Raw genomic sequence first — 16,277 nt, forward strand, 5'->3', positions numbered from 1 at the left:
GACCGGTCTTCCTTGCACTGGATTTTAAAGGGGGAGAGTTTTCCAGTCTGGGAAAACCTGGGATGTAGGGAAAGCTGATCAGATTTAACTGGCTAGGGTATATCAGCACCCCTAGCAAGAAGGATCAAGCCTCTTAATGATAGAGAGAAAATATTTTGGGAGAGTTCATGAAGCTTGAGCACATTTTGGCATCTTTGAATAATGACATAAAGTAAAAGAGAGGGTATTTATTAGAAAGGTCAAAAAAATCTAGTAACAGCAAAGAGTTAAGAATGAAATCCATATATATGAACAATCAAGGAGAAGGAGGTTATTGCAGGAGCCAGGTGGTTCCACAGAAACTGTGGAAGGAAGGATGAACCACCTATAAATGGACAAATGCTCAGGAAGACATGGGACATAAGTCTCTATTTTATGTGTATGGATCTTCTAACATACCCACCTTGCTACTGAGGGATTATCCCACAGTCAAACCTCTTTGCAGATGTGCTGTGATAATGCACATGTGGGCATTATCATGGCTACAAAACTCTTGGAAGTATGGAAAACATGAAGAAACCCAAAGTAACTAACCTGGTTCTTCTGGACCCAAACACACACATACACACAGACACAGACATACACACAAATAACCCACATACACACTCATACAAATGTATCCCATGCTCACACAAATGTGCAAGCACAAAACGTCATACACACGTCTGTGGACACAAACGTATGCATGCACCTATGCTCACATTATTATATACAAACACACAAAACCACATATACACATATGCACAAAATGGATGTATACAGGTGTGCATGTAACAAATGTATGTCTGGTGCCCACAGAACCCAGAAGAGGGAGCTAGATCCCTGGAACTGGATTTATTGGTAATTAGAAGCCACCATGTGGGTGCTGGGAGTCAACCCTGTGCTCTGTGGAAGAGCAGCTTGCGCTCTTAACCTTTGAGCCATCTCTAGGCCCCTGGATTGGTATATTTTAATAACAAATTGAAAATATCTAAATTAGCTTATGTAATCAATAGCCACACCTTCAAAGAGCAAACACAAATAGGGATGGGGTCTGGAGAGGTGGTGTATAATTTGAAGTACACACTGCTTATAGAGGACATGACTTCTGTTCCCAGAACCTGTATCAGTTTATAACCACTTGGAATTCTAGCTCCAGGGGATCTAATGATTCTTCTGAACTCCATGAGACCCAGTATACATGTGGCATATACTCTCACAGACAACACACATATGCATAAATAAAAGATTAAAAATAAATTCTTAAGAAAGTAAGATGGACATAGTGAATGTCTGTAATCCAATCACTGGGGAAGCCTAGGCTGGATGATGATGGTAAGTACACACACACACACACACACACACACACACACACACACACACACACACACACTGTCCCAGACTGGAGGAGATCATAGTCACTTAAATCTACTTCTCATACAAAATCATGCTAGTAGTTACTTTGGGGCACAATAGATAAATGGGCTTGGATGGTGCAAAGGGTAGAAAAAAGAAACCAATATTGATGGATGGACAGACTATCTTAAATGAAATTGTAGTTGATATTTAATCTACAAAAACAACAGGTAGAGAGATACTTTAGGATGTTTTCAAATCTAGTGTCTGATATGGGACTCTTTATATGTTGTGTTTTGAAAAGTACCTATGAATCATATTTCTATATTGAAACTTAGACTCCAATGTAGTGTTATTAAGAGTGAGATCTATTAGAGACCTGGTCCATGAGAACTACTAATTATTCCATCATGTTGAAAACACAAGTTATCTATCACCTCTGGGTCAGAAAGCTAGTTATCACAATACTGAAGCTCTGTTGGTATCTTAATCTTGGACTTCATGGTCTCAAAAAGTATGAACTTGGTGACAGAGAGCATGTTATTTTGATACAACCTTCCCATATGATATGGGTTCTCTTAAGAATCCATATCAACATTTTCTAAAGCTTTTGCTTTATTTAAAGAGGGTTTTGATCTGAGAGAAGAGGACAGTGAGTATGAGATATTAAGGGAGAAAGAAAGGAACCTAGTACCAGTGGAGTGTGAAAGGAGATGGGTACTTTGGGGCTTACAAATGCACACTGTTATTTGAGCATTTATTGAATGGGCCTTAAAAAAGATGGCCCAATATCATAAACAGTCACCCATTGGGGATTTGTGATAAATGTGGAAGAACAGACAAGTGCAGAGGTTATGTGACTGCTAGAATCAACCCAGGTTCCTCAATATTGTTGGGAGCCTCAAGCTGACCCCACCAGCATTCAACCCCACATGCCATTCTTCACATAGGGCCCTATAGCTCTTTGTGCATGTTCTGTGACCTCTTTAGCTCCTGGATCTTCTGGGGTAGAGTCTTTGTCCAGAACTGCAGCCTTCCAGCCTTCAGGGCTTGTCCTATAGCAGGCTGGATGTCCAGCTTCAGGTACTGCTCATCATGGTCCAACATGGGCCAATAGGGTAGACCCTCATTGTTGGGATTCCTGTGGATAGGCCACCCAAAAGAGAGGGGTGAGGTCACTATGATCCAAAGACTGATCCCCTAGTTGGGTCAGAGAAATAGAATTAAGTCGGTATTTAAGGGGTTTGAGATGGCATGTTTCCTGTTAAAATGACAGAAGTGTCTCCCACTATAGGCTTAGATGATTCAAAGTATAGAAAAAACAAATTAATATTGATGAATGGGCAGATTATCTTAAATGAAATTGTAGTTGACATTTAATCTACAAACAAAGCAGGTACAGATACTTTAGGGATGCTCCATATGAGGGAAGAGAACCTGAACTATTTTATGTCACTCTCTAAGAGACAAGATCTAATGAATAGTACCATATCACTATGGCCCACCAGCAAGGTAACTGTGAGATGAACAGTATCTGATAGCTACAAAACATCTGTATAAATATGCTATTGGGTAGGGAAAGTGTTATCATGTGATGGAAGATCCATACATGCTAAAGAGATCACCACATAATTGGGAGCCCTAGACAGGGACCCACACTTGGAAGGTTGAGAGAAGGGCATGTTCTCATCCATGTCTTGCAAAGTTGGCCCAATACTTCATCCTCCTCCTGTTCAGCAGCTCCTCCTCCTTGGTGAGGTCAACTGAAGTCGTGAGGAAGACAAATGTTGAAGTCCACGTCACTTCACACAACTGCCAACTCATTCTTCACACACACACAATCGCAGCTATTGTCCAACCCCAAGCTATTGGCTTTGTCACTTCCTTTCTTCACTATACTGTATCCACAATCCATGCATGCCTCTAATTGAATTCCTCCCTCAAAGTACTGTCATCTCCATCACAGGCTAGACAGAGATGGGTCCAGATTCTAATCTTAGTATAATTTTTTAGGCTATGATATGGTACATATTTGATTTTATTCCCTCCCAGAGCCGAGGTTTCCTAACATGGACTGAGAGCTCAGGAGACCTCAGGGAGTTATCTGTGACCTCATTCACTTCAAGGAAAATAAAGAACACTTAAGTTTCATGCCAAAGGAGAAGGGCCCAAAGACAAAAAGAACCTCATCACCATGGCCAGCCTTAACATGGGGTGGCCTGACATCCTTTACAAAGGAGGGTTGATGTTGGATCTCATACAAGTAGACAGGGGCATAAGAACCTAGAGGTGGGAACAAATGGTGACTTAGTAACCCATTACCTGGATTTCTTCTGATACATATTTGGTGACAAGGCACTTCTATACGAAGCTACCTGGAATCATAAAAGTTAAATTGGAGGAGCACCAGGCTGGAGCACTAGCTGTGGAAAAGCCCTTGGCTATAGGATACCTTATAGGGTGCTCATGGCCTTCCCAGTTTAGTTGGTTTGAGAGTGAATAGAGTATCAATGACCCATTGGCTCTTCTCCCCCCACCTCCATAATGAGGCTATTCACATTGCCAGCTTCTGCTGACAGCCACTTTACAGCCATTTATCAATTTGACAAGCATTTTAACTTCTCCCCACATTTACTCATGTATTATATGTATGTATATATGTATGCATATCTGCAGTCAAGTTATATCAAATACATGTGGAGGTCAGAAGAAAATTTGTAATAGTTCTCTCTTTCCACCGGATGGGTTCCTGGGACAAATGTTAAGTTCTCAGGCTTGGCAGCATGCTTCCTTTCTGGCTAAGCCAGAAGCTAGCCCCATCTGACATCTGATGGGGTGCTATAGCATACAAGTCCACAAGTAGGAGTCCAGAATCACAAAAATCCTAGTAAGCTACATCAAAGTATACACAACCAGGAGTTCACACCTAGCCACATCTGACTTCCTGGGGAAGTGGTGTGGGACTCAACACTGGGTAGCCTTGAGTGCTGGCTGAGATTGGCCTTTGCTCTTTGGTTCTGGTCCTGAATAGTTTAGTGCCCACAACCCAGCACTGAGGATTTCCTTCTTATCCATGGCTTCCCCAGCCTTAACCTAGATACAGTGTCCTGCTTCCAATGCACACTTGTTCAATTTGTAGTCCCAGCATTTCCTGGTGAATATTCAACTTTTAGTATTCTGACCCAAGGAAGTTTGTTAGAATGGCTAGTTTACATCATAAGGGCTGGGTGCTCTAATAATAGCTATCTGTACCCTGGAGAGGATCAGAACTCTGGTGATTGCTTAGTCTGTGAATCTCAGTGACCCAGCTGTTCCAACTTAGCATTGGAGACCTGGGAGATTTCTGGAGAGTCTCTAGTCTTCAACACATTGGAAGGTTTAAGAAACTGGAGTCTTATGTCATGGAAGCATTGGCAGCAGAGCCAGGTAGATGCGTTCGCTAGGATAAGGCAGAGGCAGGAAGCAAGGAACACTGCTGTTTACATGAACTTCTTTATGTCTGGGACTCACTGAGGAAGAGACTCTTTTCCTCTCAGCTAATCCATCCTAGAAATGCTCTTCAGGACTCATCCAAAAGGGTGTCTCTTAGTTGATTCCAGATGCTGTGAAGTTAGGAATCAAGTGTGGTAGAATATTATTTTAAGGTGTGTTACTTTGTTTATGCTGTGGAACATTTGGTCAATGATGTAAAGATGCTTTACTTTTGTTTTCACTGCATTTGTTTACATGAAGCTGTGTTACTCTGCCTGTCTAAAACACCTGATAGTCCTAATAAAGAGCTGAACAACCAATAGCGAGACAGGAGCAAGGATGGGTGGGGCTGGCAGTCAGAGAGTATAAATAAAGGAAAAAATGAGGAGGGAGAAGAGAGCAAGGAGGGAAGGAAGTCAGGGGCCAGCCACCTACTCACCCAGCCACCCTGCCAACCAGCTACCCTGCCACCCAGCCACCCTGCTACACAGACACTCAGCCATCCAGCTATGCAGGCAAAGCGTGTAAATAAAAGAAAAAATGAGGAGGGAGAAGAGAGCAAGGAGAGGGAGGAAGTCAGGGGCCAGCCACCGTGCCACACAGACACTCAGCCAAACAGCTATATAGCAAGACAAGGAGTAAGAAGGAAAGAAAGGTATACAGGAATAGAAAATGAAAATCCCAGATGCAAAAGATACAAGGGATGGTTTACACTAAAAAAAGCTGACAACAAACAAGTCAAGATGAGACCAGACATTCATAAGCACCAATAATACTCTGTGTGTGATTCCTTTGGGTACTAGGTTGTGGGCCCCTCAAAAAGCCAAAGGAGTAAAAAACAACACACAACAACCAAGGTAAACTTCACTGCAGCTTAAACTTATTAAGACACAAGATCTGCAGCTAATCATGTTTTTAAGGGCTACTTAGATATATGTGAAAAAAACAGAACATTCTGAGATGGGCACGGAAATGTGATACCTACTGAAAATGAGGTCAGCACTCCTCCATTGCTGGTGGGAGTGCCAACTTGTTCAGCCACTTTGGAAATCAGTGTGGAGATTCCTCAGAAAATGGGAATAAACCTACCACAAGACCCAGCAACTCCACTCTTAGGCATATATCCAAAAGAAGCCCATTCATACAACAAGGATGTCTCTTCCACTATGTTCATAGCAGCATTATTTGTAATAGCCAGAACTTGGAAGCAACCTAGATGCCCCTTAACCGAATAGTGGATAGAGAAAATGTGGTACATTTACACAATGGAGTACTATTCAGCAGAAAAGAACGATGGAATCCTAAGATTTGCAGGCAAATGGATGACACTAGAAGAAACCATCCTGAGTGAGGGAACTCAGTCACAAAAAGAGAAACATGGCATGTACTCTCTCATATATGGATTTTAGACATAGATCTGGGGAGTGCCAGCCTATAATCCCATGGCCAGAGAGTCTGAGAAACAGAACCCTCATTCAGTGGCTGATGGGAGCAGAGGCAGACTCCCACGGCTAAGCACTGAGCTGAACTCAAGCAATGCAGTGACAGAGAGGGAGGACTGATGACCAAAGGGATTAAGACTGGACTGGTTTAATCCCCAGAAACAGCTGACCTGACAAGGGTTAGTTCTTGAATCCCAGACTGATGCCTGGGAATCCAGCATGGGACTGATCAAGATGCCCTGAATGTGGGTGTCAGTGAGGAGGACTAGGTAATCTATTGAGCCTTGGGTAGTAGATCAGTATTTATCCAGGGTATACAAATGGAATTTGGACTCCCATCCAACAATGAGGGATGCACTCTCATCGTGAACTCTTTGGGGAGGGTCTAGGCCCTGCCCTGGATGAAATGACAGACAATGGACATCCCCTGAAGGGCCTCACTCTCCCTGGGGAAAAGAGGGGATATTGGGGAGGTTGGTGGGAGGGCACGGGAGGAGGGGAGGGAAACGGAGAGGGACCTGGAATTGACATGTGAAGCAAACTTGTTTCTAATTTAAATTTAAAAATAAAAATATAAAAGAATCCATAGCAAACGGCCAACAGCTTCATAATTAATATAGTGTCCTGCATGCTCATTTGGGACTGATGAGGCTCTGGTACCACGCTGGCAGGAAGAATCTCGTTATAGACTGTCCCAGCTCTTCTAAGCTCAAAGACATGCATTAGAATTTTTGTGTTACCTGAACTGCCTGATGTATTTTAACCATTGGCAGCAGGGACCGGAAAATGAGCCCAGACTAGAGTGGGAGAATCTGGCACCAGCCCTCCTGCATGGTATTGTTCTCTGATCATGGTGTCCAGGATGGACAATCAATAATCTTTACTTTGACCCCAAAGTTCATGCTGTCCTGTGGTAGATCTTCCTTGCACTGGATTGAAAACAGGGGGGTTTCCCACCCAGGAAAACTTGGCTTGTTAGGCAAACAGAACAGAAGTAAGGGGCTTGGATATATCAGGGTCTCTAGCACAAATGATCTGGTCTCTTATTGACACAGTGAAAATAGTTTTGGAAAATTCAAGCAGCTTGTGATCCATTTGGACCTTTGTATAATTACATAAAGTAAAAAGAAAGGTTTTTATCAGAAAGGACAAAATGTTTAGTAATAGTAAAGAGGTAAAAATGAAAGTCATGTATAAAGACTCTCAAGGAGAAGAGGGTTATCACAGTGACTGTGAGGTTTCACAGGGAATGTGGACATCAGAAGGACACTCCAATACATGGACAAGTGCTCAGTCAGACAACTATATCTTTAATACATGGATGGACCTTCTGATACCCCCCACCCTTGGTCAAATATCTTTCCAGTTGTGATGTGATCATATAACTGTGGGTGTTACCATGTCTACAGAACCCTTGGAAGTCAAGACAAACCTCAGCAGACACGAAGTAGCCAACAACCAACCTGGTTCTTTTGCATACACACACACACACACACACACACACACACCATACATATATGCATACAAACACATACATGCACACAATTGTATGTGTGCTCATATACAAACATTTGTGTACAGAAACACACATAAAACACATACATACGTGTGAACAAATATGTATGCATGTATGCGCACAGATACATGCACACACTCATGCACAAACCTACATGCACACATAATGTTTCACTGGAGTAAATGTCAATGGCTACTTGGAGACAGAATAGATGAATAGGTTTGAATGATGAGAAGGGTAGAATGATAATCAATATCAATGGATGGACTGATTATGCTTAATGAAATTTAGTATGATATTTAATCTACAGACACAATGGGATTTTTTCAGATCCAGTGACTGACTTGGGAACCTCTATGTGATGTATTTTGAAAATATCTATGAACCATATAATGAAACTTAGGTTCCAATGGAATGTTATTAAGAGTGAGGCCTATTGGAGACTTGGGTCATGAGTATTATTAAATATCCGTAAATACCCATCTACTCAGTGAAAACACAAGGTATCATCTTTGAGTCAGAGAGTTAGTCAACGCAATATAGCAAACATGTTGGAATCTTAATCTTGGAACTCATGGTCTCCAAAAGTATGAACCTGATGAAAAAAGGCATGTGATTTGGGTCTTTGAATAACTGATATCAATGTTCATCAAATTTCTTCTTTATTACAAAGACAGTTTTGGTTTTAGAGAAGATGACATAAGGATTAGAAGTTAAGGGAGGAAGAAAGGGGCCTAGTACTAGTGGAATGTGAAAGGAGATGGGTACTTTAGGGCTCACAAATGCACACTGTTATTTGAGCACTTATTGAGTGGGTCTGACTAAAGGTGACTCAGCAGGATAAACAGTCACATGCAGAGGATTTGTGATAAACATAGAAGAACATACAAGTTCAGAGGTTATGTGAATGTTAGAATCAACCCAGGTACCTCAATATGTTTTGGGAACCCCAAGCTGATACCACCAGCAGGCAACCCAGCATGCCATTCTAAACACAGGGCACTACAGCTCTTTGTGTATGTTCTGTGAACTCTTTAGCTCCTGGATCTTCTGGGGTAGAGTCTTGGTCCAGAACTGCAGTCTTCTGGCCTTCAGGGCTTGTCCCACAGCAGGTTGGATATCCAGCTTCATGTACTGCTCATCATGGTCCAACATGGGCCAGTAGGGCAGACCCTCGCTGTTGGGGTTCCTGTGGATATGATACCCAGTGAGAGAAGTGAGGTCACTACAATTCAAATTCTGATCCCCTGATTTGGGCCAGAGCAGTGGAGCAATTAGGCCAGTGGTTAATGGGACTGATGAGACAGGTGTCCTGATATATGGCTACAAGTGTCATTCACTAGTTTCTGTTCCATGTAGGGGAAGACTACTCAACCTTCTTTATGTCTGCATCTAAGAGGTAAGATCTAGAGAACAGTACCATAACACTATGGCTCATGAGCCAGGTTACTGTTAGATGACCAATAACTGACACCTACAAAGTGTCTATATAAATGTGCTATCCAGTACAGAAAACTATATCATGTGATAGAAGACCCATGAATGCTGAAGAAACCATCCAAAAGGGAGACTAGATAGGGACACACAGAGCCCTATAACTCATATAGGGAAGGTTGAGAGAAGGGTGTGTTCTCACCCTTGTCTTGCAAAGTTGGTCCAGTACTTCATCATTCTCTTGTTCAGTAGCTTCTCCTCCTCAGTGAGGTTAACTGGAGTTATGAGGAAGACAAATTTTGAAGTCCGTGACACCTCACACAACTGCCAACTCATGATTTATAATGACAATCCCAGCTGTTGACAGATCCAGAACTGCTGGTTTTGTCACCTCCCTTCGTTACTTCCTTTATCCACCATCCGTGCATGCCTCTAATTGAATTCCTGCCCCAATGTGCTGACAGCTCCAGCACAGCTAGACTGAGATGGGTCCTGATTCTAATTTTGATATAATTTTTTTGGTTACGGTATGGCATACATTTGATTTTCTTTCTCTCAGAGCCTACTCTTCCTCAAATGGAGTGAGTGCTCAGGAGTCCCTGAAATATCATCTGGGACCCCAGTCAGTTCAAGGAGAATAAGGAAGACTCACGTTTCATGCCAAAGAAGAAGGACCCAAAAACAAAAGGAAGCTCATCAGCATGGTCAGCTTTCACATGCGGTGGCCTGACATCCTTTACATAGGAGGGCTGATGTTGGAACTCATAGAAGTAGACAGGGGCGTGGGAACCTGGAAGTGGGGACAAAACCTGATTTAGTGGCTTCTCACCTGGAGCTTTTCTGATACCTATTTTGTGACAAGGTACTTTGATATGAAGTTACCTGGAATCATAAAAGTTAAATGGGAGGAGCTCTAGGCTGGAGCACAAGCTGTGGAAAAGCCCTGGCTATAGGGTGTTCATGGCCTTCCCAGCATAGTTGTTTTGAGAGTGAATAGAGTATCAGTGACCTATTTTCTCCTCTGTACCATATGTCACTCTCTATAACTAGACATGAGACCTGGGTACCACACTGCTCCACAGTGCTTCCCCATCACCTACATACCCGAGTTGCTCCCATAAGCCTGTTACAGATGTACTCACGCTGAAAATGTGCTACTTGGAGTGCAGGGATCACAAACATGGAGTCTCCCATCATCTCTGTGAACTGTATTTGGAGGGTCTGTGGGTCTTCAGTGTCCCCCATGTATTCTCCCATTAGCAGGTCACTGCACTCAGGAGGCAGCATCTACACCAAGGAGAGCAGGAAGAATGAGGCTAGGCATGTTCTCAGTTAGGTGGGCATCAGCATTTGGTATGGGGAGAATGCTCCCTGAGATGAGATAGGATATAAATAATAAAGTTCATTCTCTGAGATCACCCCACACAGAATCACACATATATATTGACCTTCATTAATAGGGGTGATGTCTGAGAAGGAGATATGAGGGACCTCTCTGAATAGGACTAGAGATATCTTACTCACCATTTGTGCTGCTGTATTCTTCATAACAGCCTTCAGGTTCTCTCTTGTTATTCCCTTTATTGTCTGATCAGAGCCCATGACCTGGAAGGTAGAAGACAGTGTTATGTGTGGAATATGATGGAGTTTGATTAAAGATGCATTGAGTTCGCACTGATTAACATATGAGTCTCCAGGCTCCTAGAGGATTGGAAATGAACCTCACCATGGGGATAATCCAACTATATTCATCGCTGTTGACGCCGATTATGCTAGGGACAGGGTGAAAATCCACAGAAGCCAACAATTCCTGCGGATGCCTGGGTAGGAATACACCGTCTACCACAGCAGAGATCATCTTGAAGACCTAAGGGGCATTAAAAGTCAATGCTAAAGGCCATTCAAATACATATGGTGATGCACACTGAATTAGCTCCACCATTTTCTCATATCTTCCTAGCCTGTGTGTGCTCAGCTCACACTGGAAGTGAATCTACCTTTAGATTAGTCTGTCTTGTTGTTCACACTGTACACAGAACTAAAGAACACAACAAAGTCTGATTAGATCTTCCAAGATGCATTATTCTACTTACATTGTTAATGACCAGAATCTCTGCTTCACTCTTGCCTCTCAGACAGTGCACCAGGGCCTCTGAGTCCATGGTCTCACATCTGGACAGGTTAGCCACCGTCTGTGAAGGGGAACAAGCAGGGATTGGAATTTTTACAATTTTAATTAAATACTATTGCCTTAAATACCACACTATAGTGTCTGTTGTGTGTGGTTTGGTAGAAATATAAATTGTTCCTCATGTCCTTTTCCTCAAAAGTGTCAGTCAGTAAGCAGTATTCTCTCTACCTCCATACTTTTTTTTTTTGCTTAGCGTAGTTTTATTTACTCTACCCATCTTTTTGTGTTTCGTGTATTTCTTGAAGGAGTAAGTATGCCAATGTTTGTATGCGAATGTTAGAGGACCAAGTCTCCTCTCTTCACAGACACCCCTTTTTTTGAGACAGGGTATTCTCTTGTTTTCTGCTCCGTGAACAAGTTGAGCTGCTCTGTGAACATTAAGGGATTCTCTTGTCTCTGCCTCCCACCTCACCATAGGAACATTGGAATTACAGATATATGTCACTATCTCCAGCCTTTTCTGAGTTCTGGAGATTTGAATTTAGGGCATCAGTCTTGCACTCCAAGCATTTAAAAAAAAACAACTGAGCCACATCCAAAGGCACATGCATATTTATTTTTGTCAGTAATGGAAGCTGTTATGAGCAGTTTTCTGGTCAGATAGCATACTCACCCCCTTTGAATTAAAGGTGAGTAGAGGCTAGCCCCTTAGTTTCTCAAAACTTATAGGAAAGAAACTGTTTTCTACGATCATAGTTTTCTCCACTGAACAGAACACCAGGTAGCAGAAGATAAAGGCTGAGGGGGCAGACTAGGGTTATGATGGTGGAGGCACTTACATTGTAGACCTTCTCATGGGTATCAGTAAGGCCAGGTAGCAGAGCAACTCCACTCTCCATGATGGCTCTGTGGAAGAGTCCTTTGGACATGGGGGACACAACAAGTGAAGACACACTCGCACCACCTGCAGACTCGCCAAAAATGGTGACCTTGTCAGGGTTGCCTCCAAAGTGGGCGATATTCTGTTGGATCCAGTGTAGGGCAGCCACTTGGTCCAGGTAGCCCCAGTTGCCTCTGGCATGTTGATCTCCAGTGCTGAGAAATGGAAGGGACATGGATCAAAGGATTGTTTAGGGTCTTCTCTGCTGACATTGTTCAACTCAGCCCTAGTCTTACCTGAAGAAGCCAAGAACACCCAGGCGGTACTGGATATGGACCATCACCACATTTTCAGTGGCTGCCAATACGGATCCATCAGTTATAGAAGCCATACCTCCCACCAGAGCACCACCGTGGATCCACACCATCACCTGGAGAAGGCAAGAGAGATGTCTGGAAGCTCCTAACCAGCCCAAGCTCTGAAGGACTACTTCCTAGAGTTTCAACTGCTATACCTCTGCAGCTTTATAACTACATACAAATACTTAGCATTTTAAGGCATTGTTTCATGACAGGGTCCTCTAGTAACACCATCAGTGTATTTATAGTCCACACACTCATCATGTACCTCAGTTTTAATTAATGGTTCTATGTATACAGTAATGGCATCACTATTCCACATGCTGTAGTAGAACAATGAGTGGTGTCTCCATGGATATCTTCCAGACTTAAAAAATGGAAAGGACCGTAAACTCTCATTGGCACAGCAGAAAACCCATAAGTAAAATTGGGGACCTCAACATTGAAGATTAAACACCCAAGTTGTTCTTCAGGGCTCAGGTTATAGCAGATTCTTGGTTTTACCAAAGAGCTAGAGCCTTTGGTCACTCACTGTCTTGTGTCCCATGCCCAGGTTTCTGCTGCATAGTATGGCTGAGAAGGTCTTCTTTGATAAGAACAGGACAAGGCTTGTCATCAGAGCCCTCACCAGAGCTCAGGTTCTTTTGCCCCTTCTAATCATCTTGAAGAACATGTCCTGTCCCCAAGCTGACCATGTCCTGACACTCACAGGCAGGTTAGAGCCCTCATTGGCATGAGCTGGTGCGTATATGTTGAGATACAGGCAGTCCTCAGACATAGAGATAGGAGGCAGGGTCAGTTTCATGTCCTTCAGGCCCTGTACATTCATCATTTCAAGGCTTTGCAGACACCTGATGGAAATAGAAGACAGATATTCCAAGAGATTTATGGTGGTCAAAACCAGTTGTGAGTCTGTGTCTTTCTCAGCCACCTGCAGCTACTGCTCTTCATGACAGCCTATTAGTACATATTCCCCCTCTAATAACCTTCCCACCAAGGAAAAGGCCACAGGCTGAATGGAAGTTGTGGTGGAGCCAGATTTCTAGGGAGCCTTCCAGTTAGCTTGGGTCTGGATATTGTTTTTACTAAGTCTAGGATACAGAGACTTGTTTTGAACACTTAAGAAGGTTAGGGATATCTATTTATTGTGAAAGGTACTTACAAGAGAAACCGGCAACCCAAGTTGGTCTCAGTGGTTTCAGAGACCCGACTTGAATCCCCAGCAAGAGAAAGCCAAATGTCTCTCCTCCCAGTCCTTTATCCCTGCCTCCTCCACGTGCCTGTGACCACAGCATGGTCAGTGCTAAGGGTACGTGAGATCTCTCCCTACAGAGACTTTTAGGTGTCTCTATGGAAATTATTGGCTATATGTGGTAACATTCACTGAAATTCATAAGAATAGGAAAGTTACTTAAGAATTAGCAGGCTTATAAGTTTTTCTACTCTCTGTTCCTGTTTACGGATATGATGCAACCAGCTTCTGTAGTTCTCATTCAATGCGAATTCCCTGATATTATGGTTTGTAATCTGGAGCCTTTGGTAGTAGTTTTCTCCCCTAAGTTGCTTTTATCAGTAATTTATTAGACACAGAAAACAAACTAAGACTGCAATATTGGTGTGTGGTACTCCACATGTGCTAGCAGATCAGTGGACAATACTGGCCTAAAGAGCAGTGAGAAATCCTTCATCCCATGTACAGGCTCATAGGGAATTTTTTCTACAGTGTCTCTAGAGGGAATTAATTACATATAGTTCCTTGGGCAATATTGCTTGGCCCTATAGGTTGTCAGTGTGACTGCAAGGGTGGGGTTGGCAAGTATCCATCTCTGCTACACTCCTCAGGACCTGAAATATATTCTACTGCAGTCAGGGGTGCTCTCTGCTTAATAGGTCACACAACTGATGCCTAGAGATCTCTGCCATTGTGGGCTCAATTTTAATCTGTAAACAATTTAATCTTTGTTTCTCTCTAAAGTACGGGCATGTAAATCTCTATGGCTGCCAAGCTCTGACCTAGTAGACTGGCAAGGTTGTTATATTCAACCTTACCACATGTGTTACAACAATGAATGGGGTTAACCCCACAATGAGAGAAAATACTGTGTAGCTGAAATGGAAGAAATGCTTCACCATGGCTCAGAGCTCAGAGCATCTTTTCACCCCAGGACCTGACATCCTAGGGGTCCAGAACTTACATGGCTGGATGTGAGCTTCCATCTCTCACACCACTCCATGGTTCAGGGGCTTCAGGGGGTGCAAAGCGCAGTGGTCCGACAGGTGGCTTGGCAAAGGGAATTCCCAGGAAGGTGTGGACACCAACTTTGGTGTCACTCACTTGGATGAGGCTGCCTCGGACCGGGCCTGTGATTGTGTTCCTGATGGGCCTGTCCTCTGGTGAGTCCTGACCTGTGGGGAGAGATGTCATCAGGGTTAGTTTGTGCAGTCAGCTGCCAGCAGATTGTGGGAATTCTCATCTTAAGGTTACCAGGGCACACAGGAAGGGAACCCAGGACCTCCTAGTTCAGCTGTGGGGTGTGAGTGTGGAAGCTCCCTACCCCTCAGGGCCAGGAAACTTTCCTATTGCTCTGTAAAGGGTGCCACTGTATTTCTGTGGCCAAAGAAATCACACACTCTCAGTCATTTGTTCACATGAATTTGTGATTATTTTCATTGTTATCAAAAGGTCAGTAGCAGCTGCATTCATAGCCACACACTGAGGATGGGAAAATGCCTTCAGCTCACTTTTTCTTGAATTGTCTAGCACTCTCCAGAGATTCTTACACTGAACTGTCTCCTCAGGATACAGTGGTCTTAGATATCTCCTTGTCTCTGGTCAGGAGACTGGGAGGCACACATTTCCCAGAATTTTGTCTATCTGCCAGATCCTATCATTTCCACAAGCTTCTATCCCTGTGTCTTCCCTCCCACAAGCTCAGCCTCTGACTTTGCAGAATTTGGCAGTTCTGTCTCTCAAAATTCCCCATTGTCAGGTTAGTGAGCCTCACCCTGCGCATGGAGGAGGATAAGCAGGAGCCAAAAGACCACAGCATTCAGCCAGCCATGAAGTTGGTTCAGTGGCATGATCAGCTCTCAGGCCGGAGTCTGTGCTGCTATATATGATGAACACGTTCCACAAACAGGAAGCGGAAACTGTGAGGCTTGCTCAGGCAGGAATTTAAATCAAAAGGATGTGGGCGGGAACTTGGTGTGGTGGGCAGAGTCCTCTTTGTTGGAGAACTGATTAGTCAGAAATGAAGAGTCAATATCCAGGAGGCAGGGCAAAGTCTCCTCTGCTTTCTCTTTCCTCTTTGGCCTTCTGATAAGGCACAGTATGGATTCTGAAGCTATTCTGGTATGCCAGGAACTCTGTCCTCCTGGGCAGAGAGCTATAACAGGAGACACAGAGGGCTCTTTGAGTAGTTACACACTCAAGATGTCACAGGAGAGACAGAGGGCTCTGTGAGTAGGCACACACTCAAGATGTCACAGGAGAGACAGAGGGCTCTGTGAGTAGGCACTCACTCAAGTTGTCACAGGAGAGACAGACAAGTCTAGGTGTGACCTCATCCTCAAGACTCCTCTGTGCCTGCAAAAAAATCTTAGGATCTACTTGGACACCTCACTGTTGGGTCATAGTTATTTGATCAAAGCAATTGTGGAGCTTTAAAAA

The 16,277-nt window shown here is 43.4% G+C and overlaps 1 protein-coding gene across 1 annotated transcript; it reads right to left on the reverse strand.

Moving 5' to 3' along the window:
• Positions 1–8,448: 8,448 nt before the first annotated feature.
• Positions 8,449–15,764, reverse strand: LOC101841093 (acylcarnitine hydrolase). The gene is made up of 12 exons (XM_005076178.3): positions 15,613–15,764; positions 14,803–15,013; positions 13,317–13,458; positions 12,545–12,678; positions 12,208–12,463; positions 11,331–11,429; positions 10,964–11,104; positions 10,762–10,842; positions 10,380–10,524; positions 9,890–10,027; positions 9,440–9,512; positions 8,449–8,992 (listed from the first exon to the last, which is right to left on the reverse strand). The coding sequence occupies exons 1-12, from the start codon at positions 15,686–15,688 to the stop codon at positions 8,806–8,808; spliced, it is 1,683 nt and encodes a 560-aa protein (XP_005076235.1). The 5' UTR covers positions 15,689–15,764; the 3' UTR covers positions 8,449–8,805.
• Between the last annotated feature and the right edge of the window lie 513 nt (positions 15,765–16,277).

This window comes from Mesocricetus auratus, unplaced genomic scaffold, assembly GCF_017639785.1.
Source record: "Mesocricetus auratus isolate SY011 unplaced genomic scaffold, BCM_Maur_2.0 Super-Scaffold_100062, whole genome shotgun sequence".
Classification (NCBI taxonomy): Eukaryota; Metazoa; Chordata; class Mammalia; order Rodentia; family Cricetidae; genus Mesocricetus; species Mesocricetus auratus.

Bases quoted from the DNA above. Each gene is read 5' to 3' on its own strand.
- LOC101841093 (XM_005076178.3), bottom strand. From the start codon at position 15,688: ATGCCACTGAACCAACTTCATGGCTGGCTGAATGCTGTGGTCTTTTGG. The intron at 11,105-11,330 runs GTAAGTAGAATA...AATGCCCCTTAG, and splicing joins AGATTCTGGTCATTAACAAT to GTCTTCAAGATGATCTCTGC. The intron at 10,525-10,761 runs GTGAGTAAGATA...TCCTTGGTGTAG, and splicing joins AGAATACAGCAGCACAAATG to ATGCTGCCTCCTGAGTGCAG.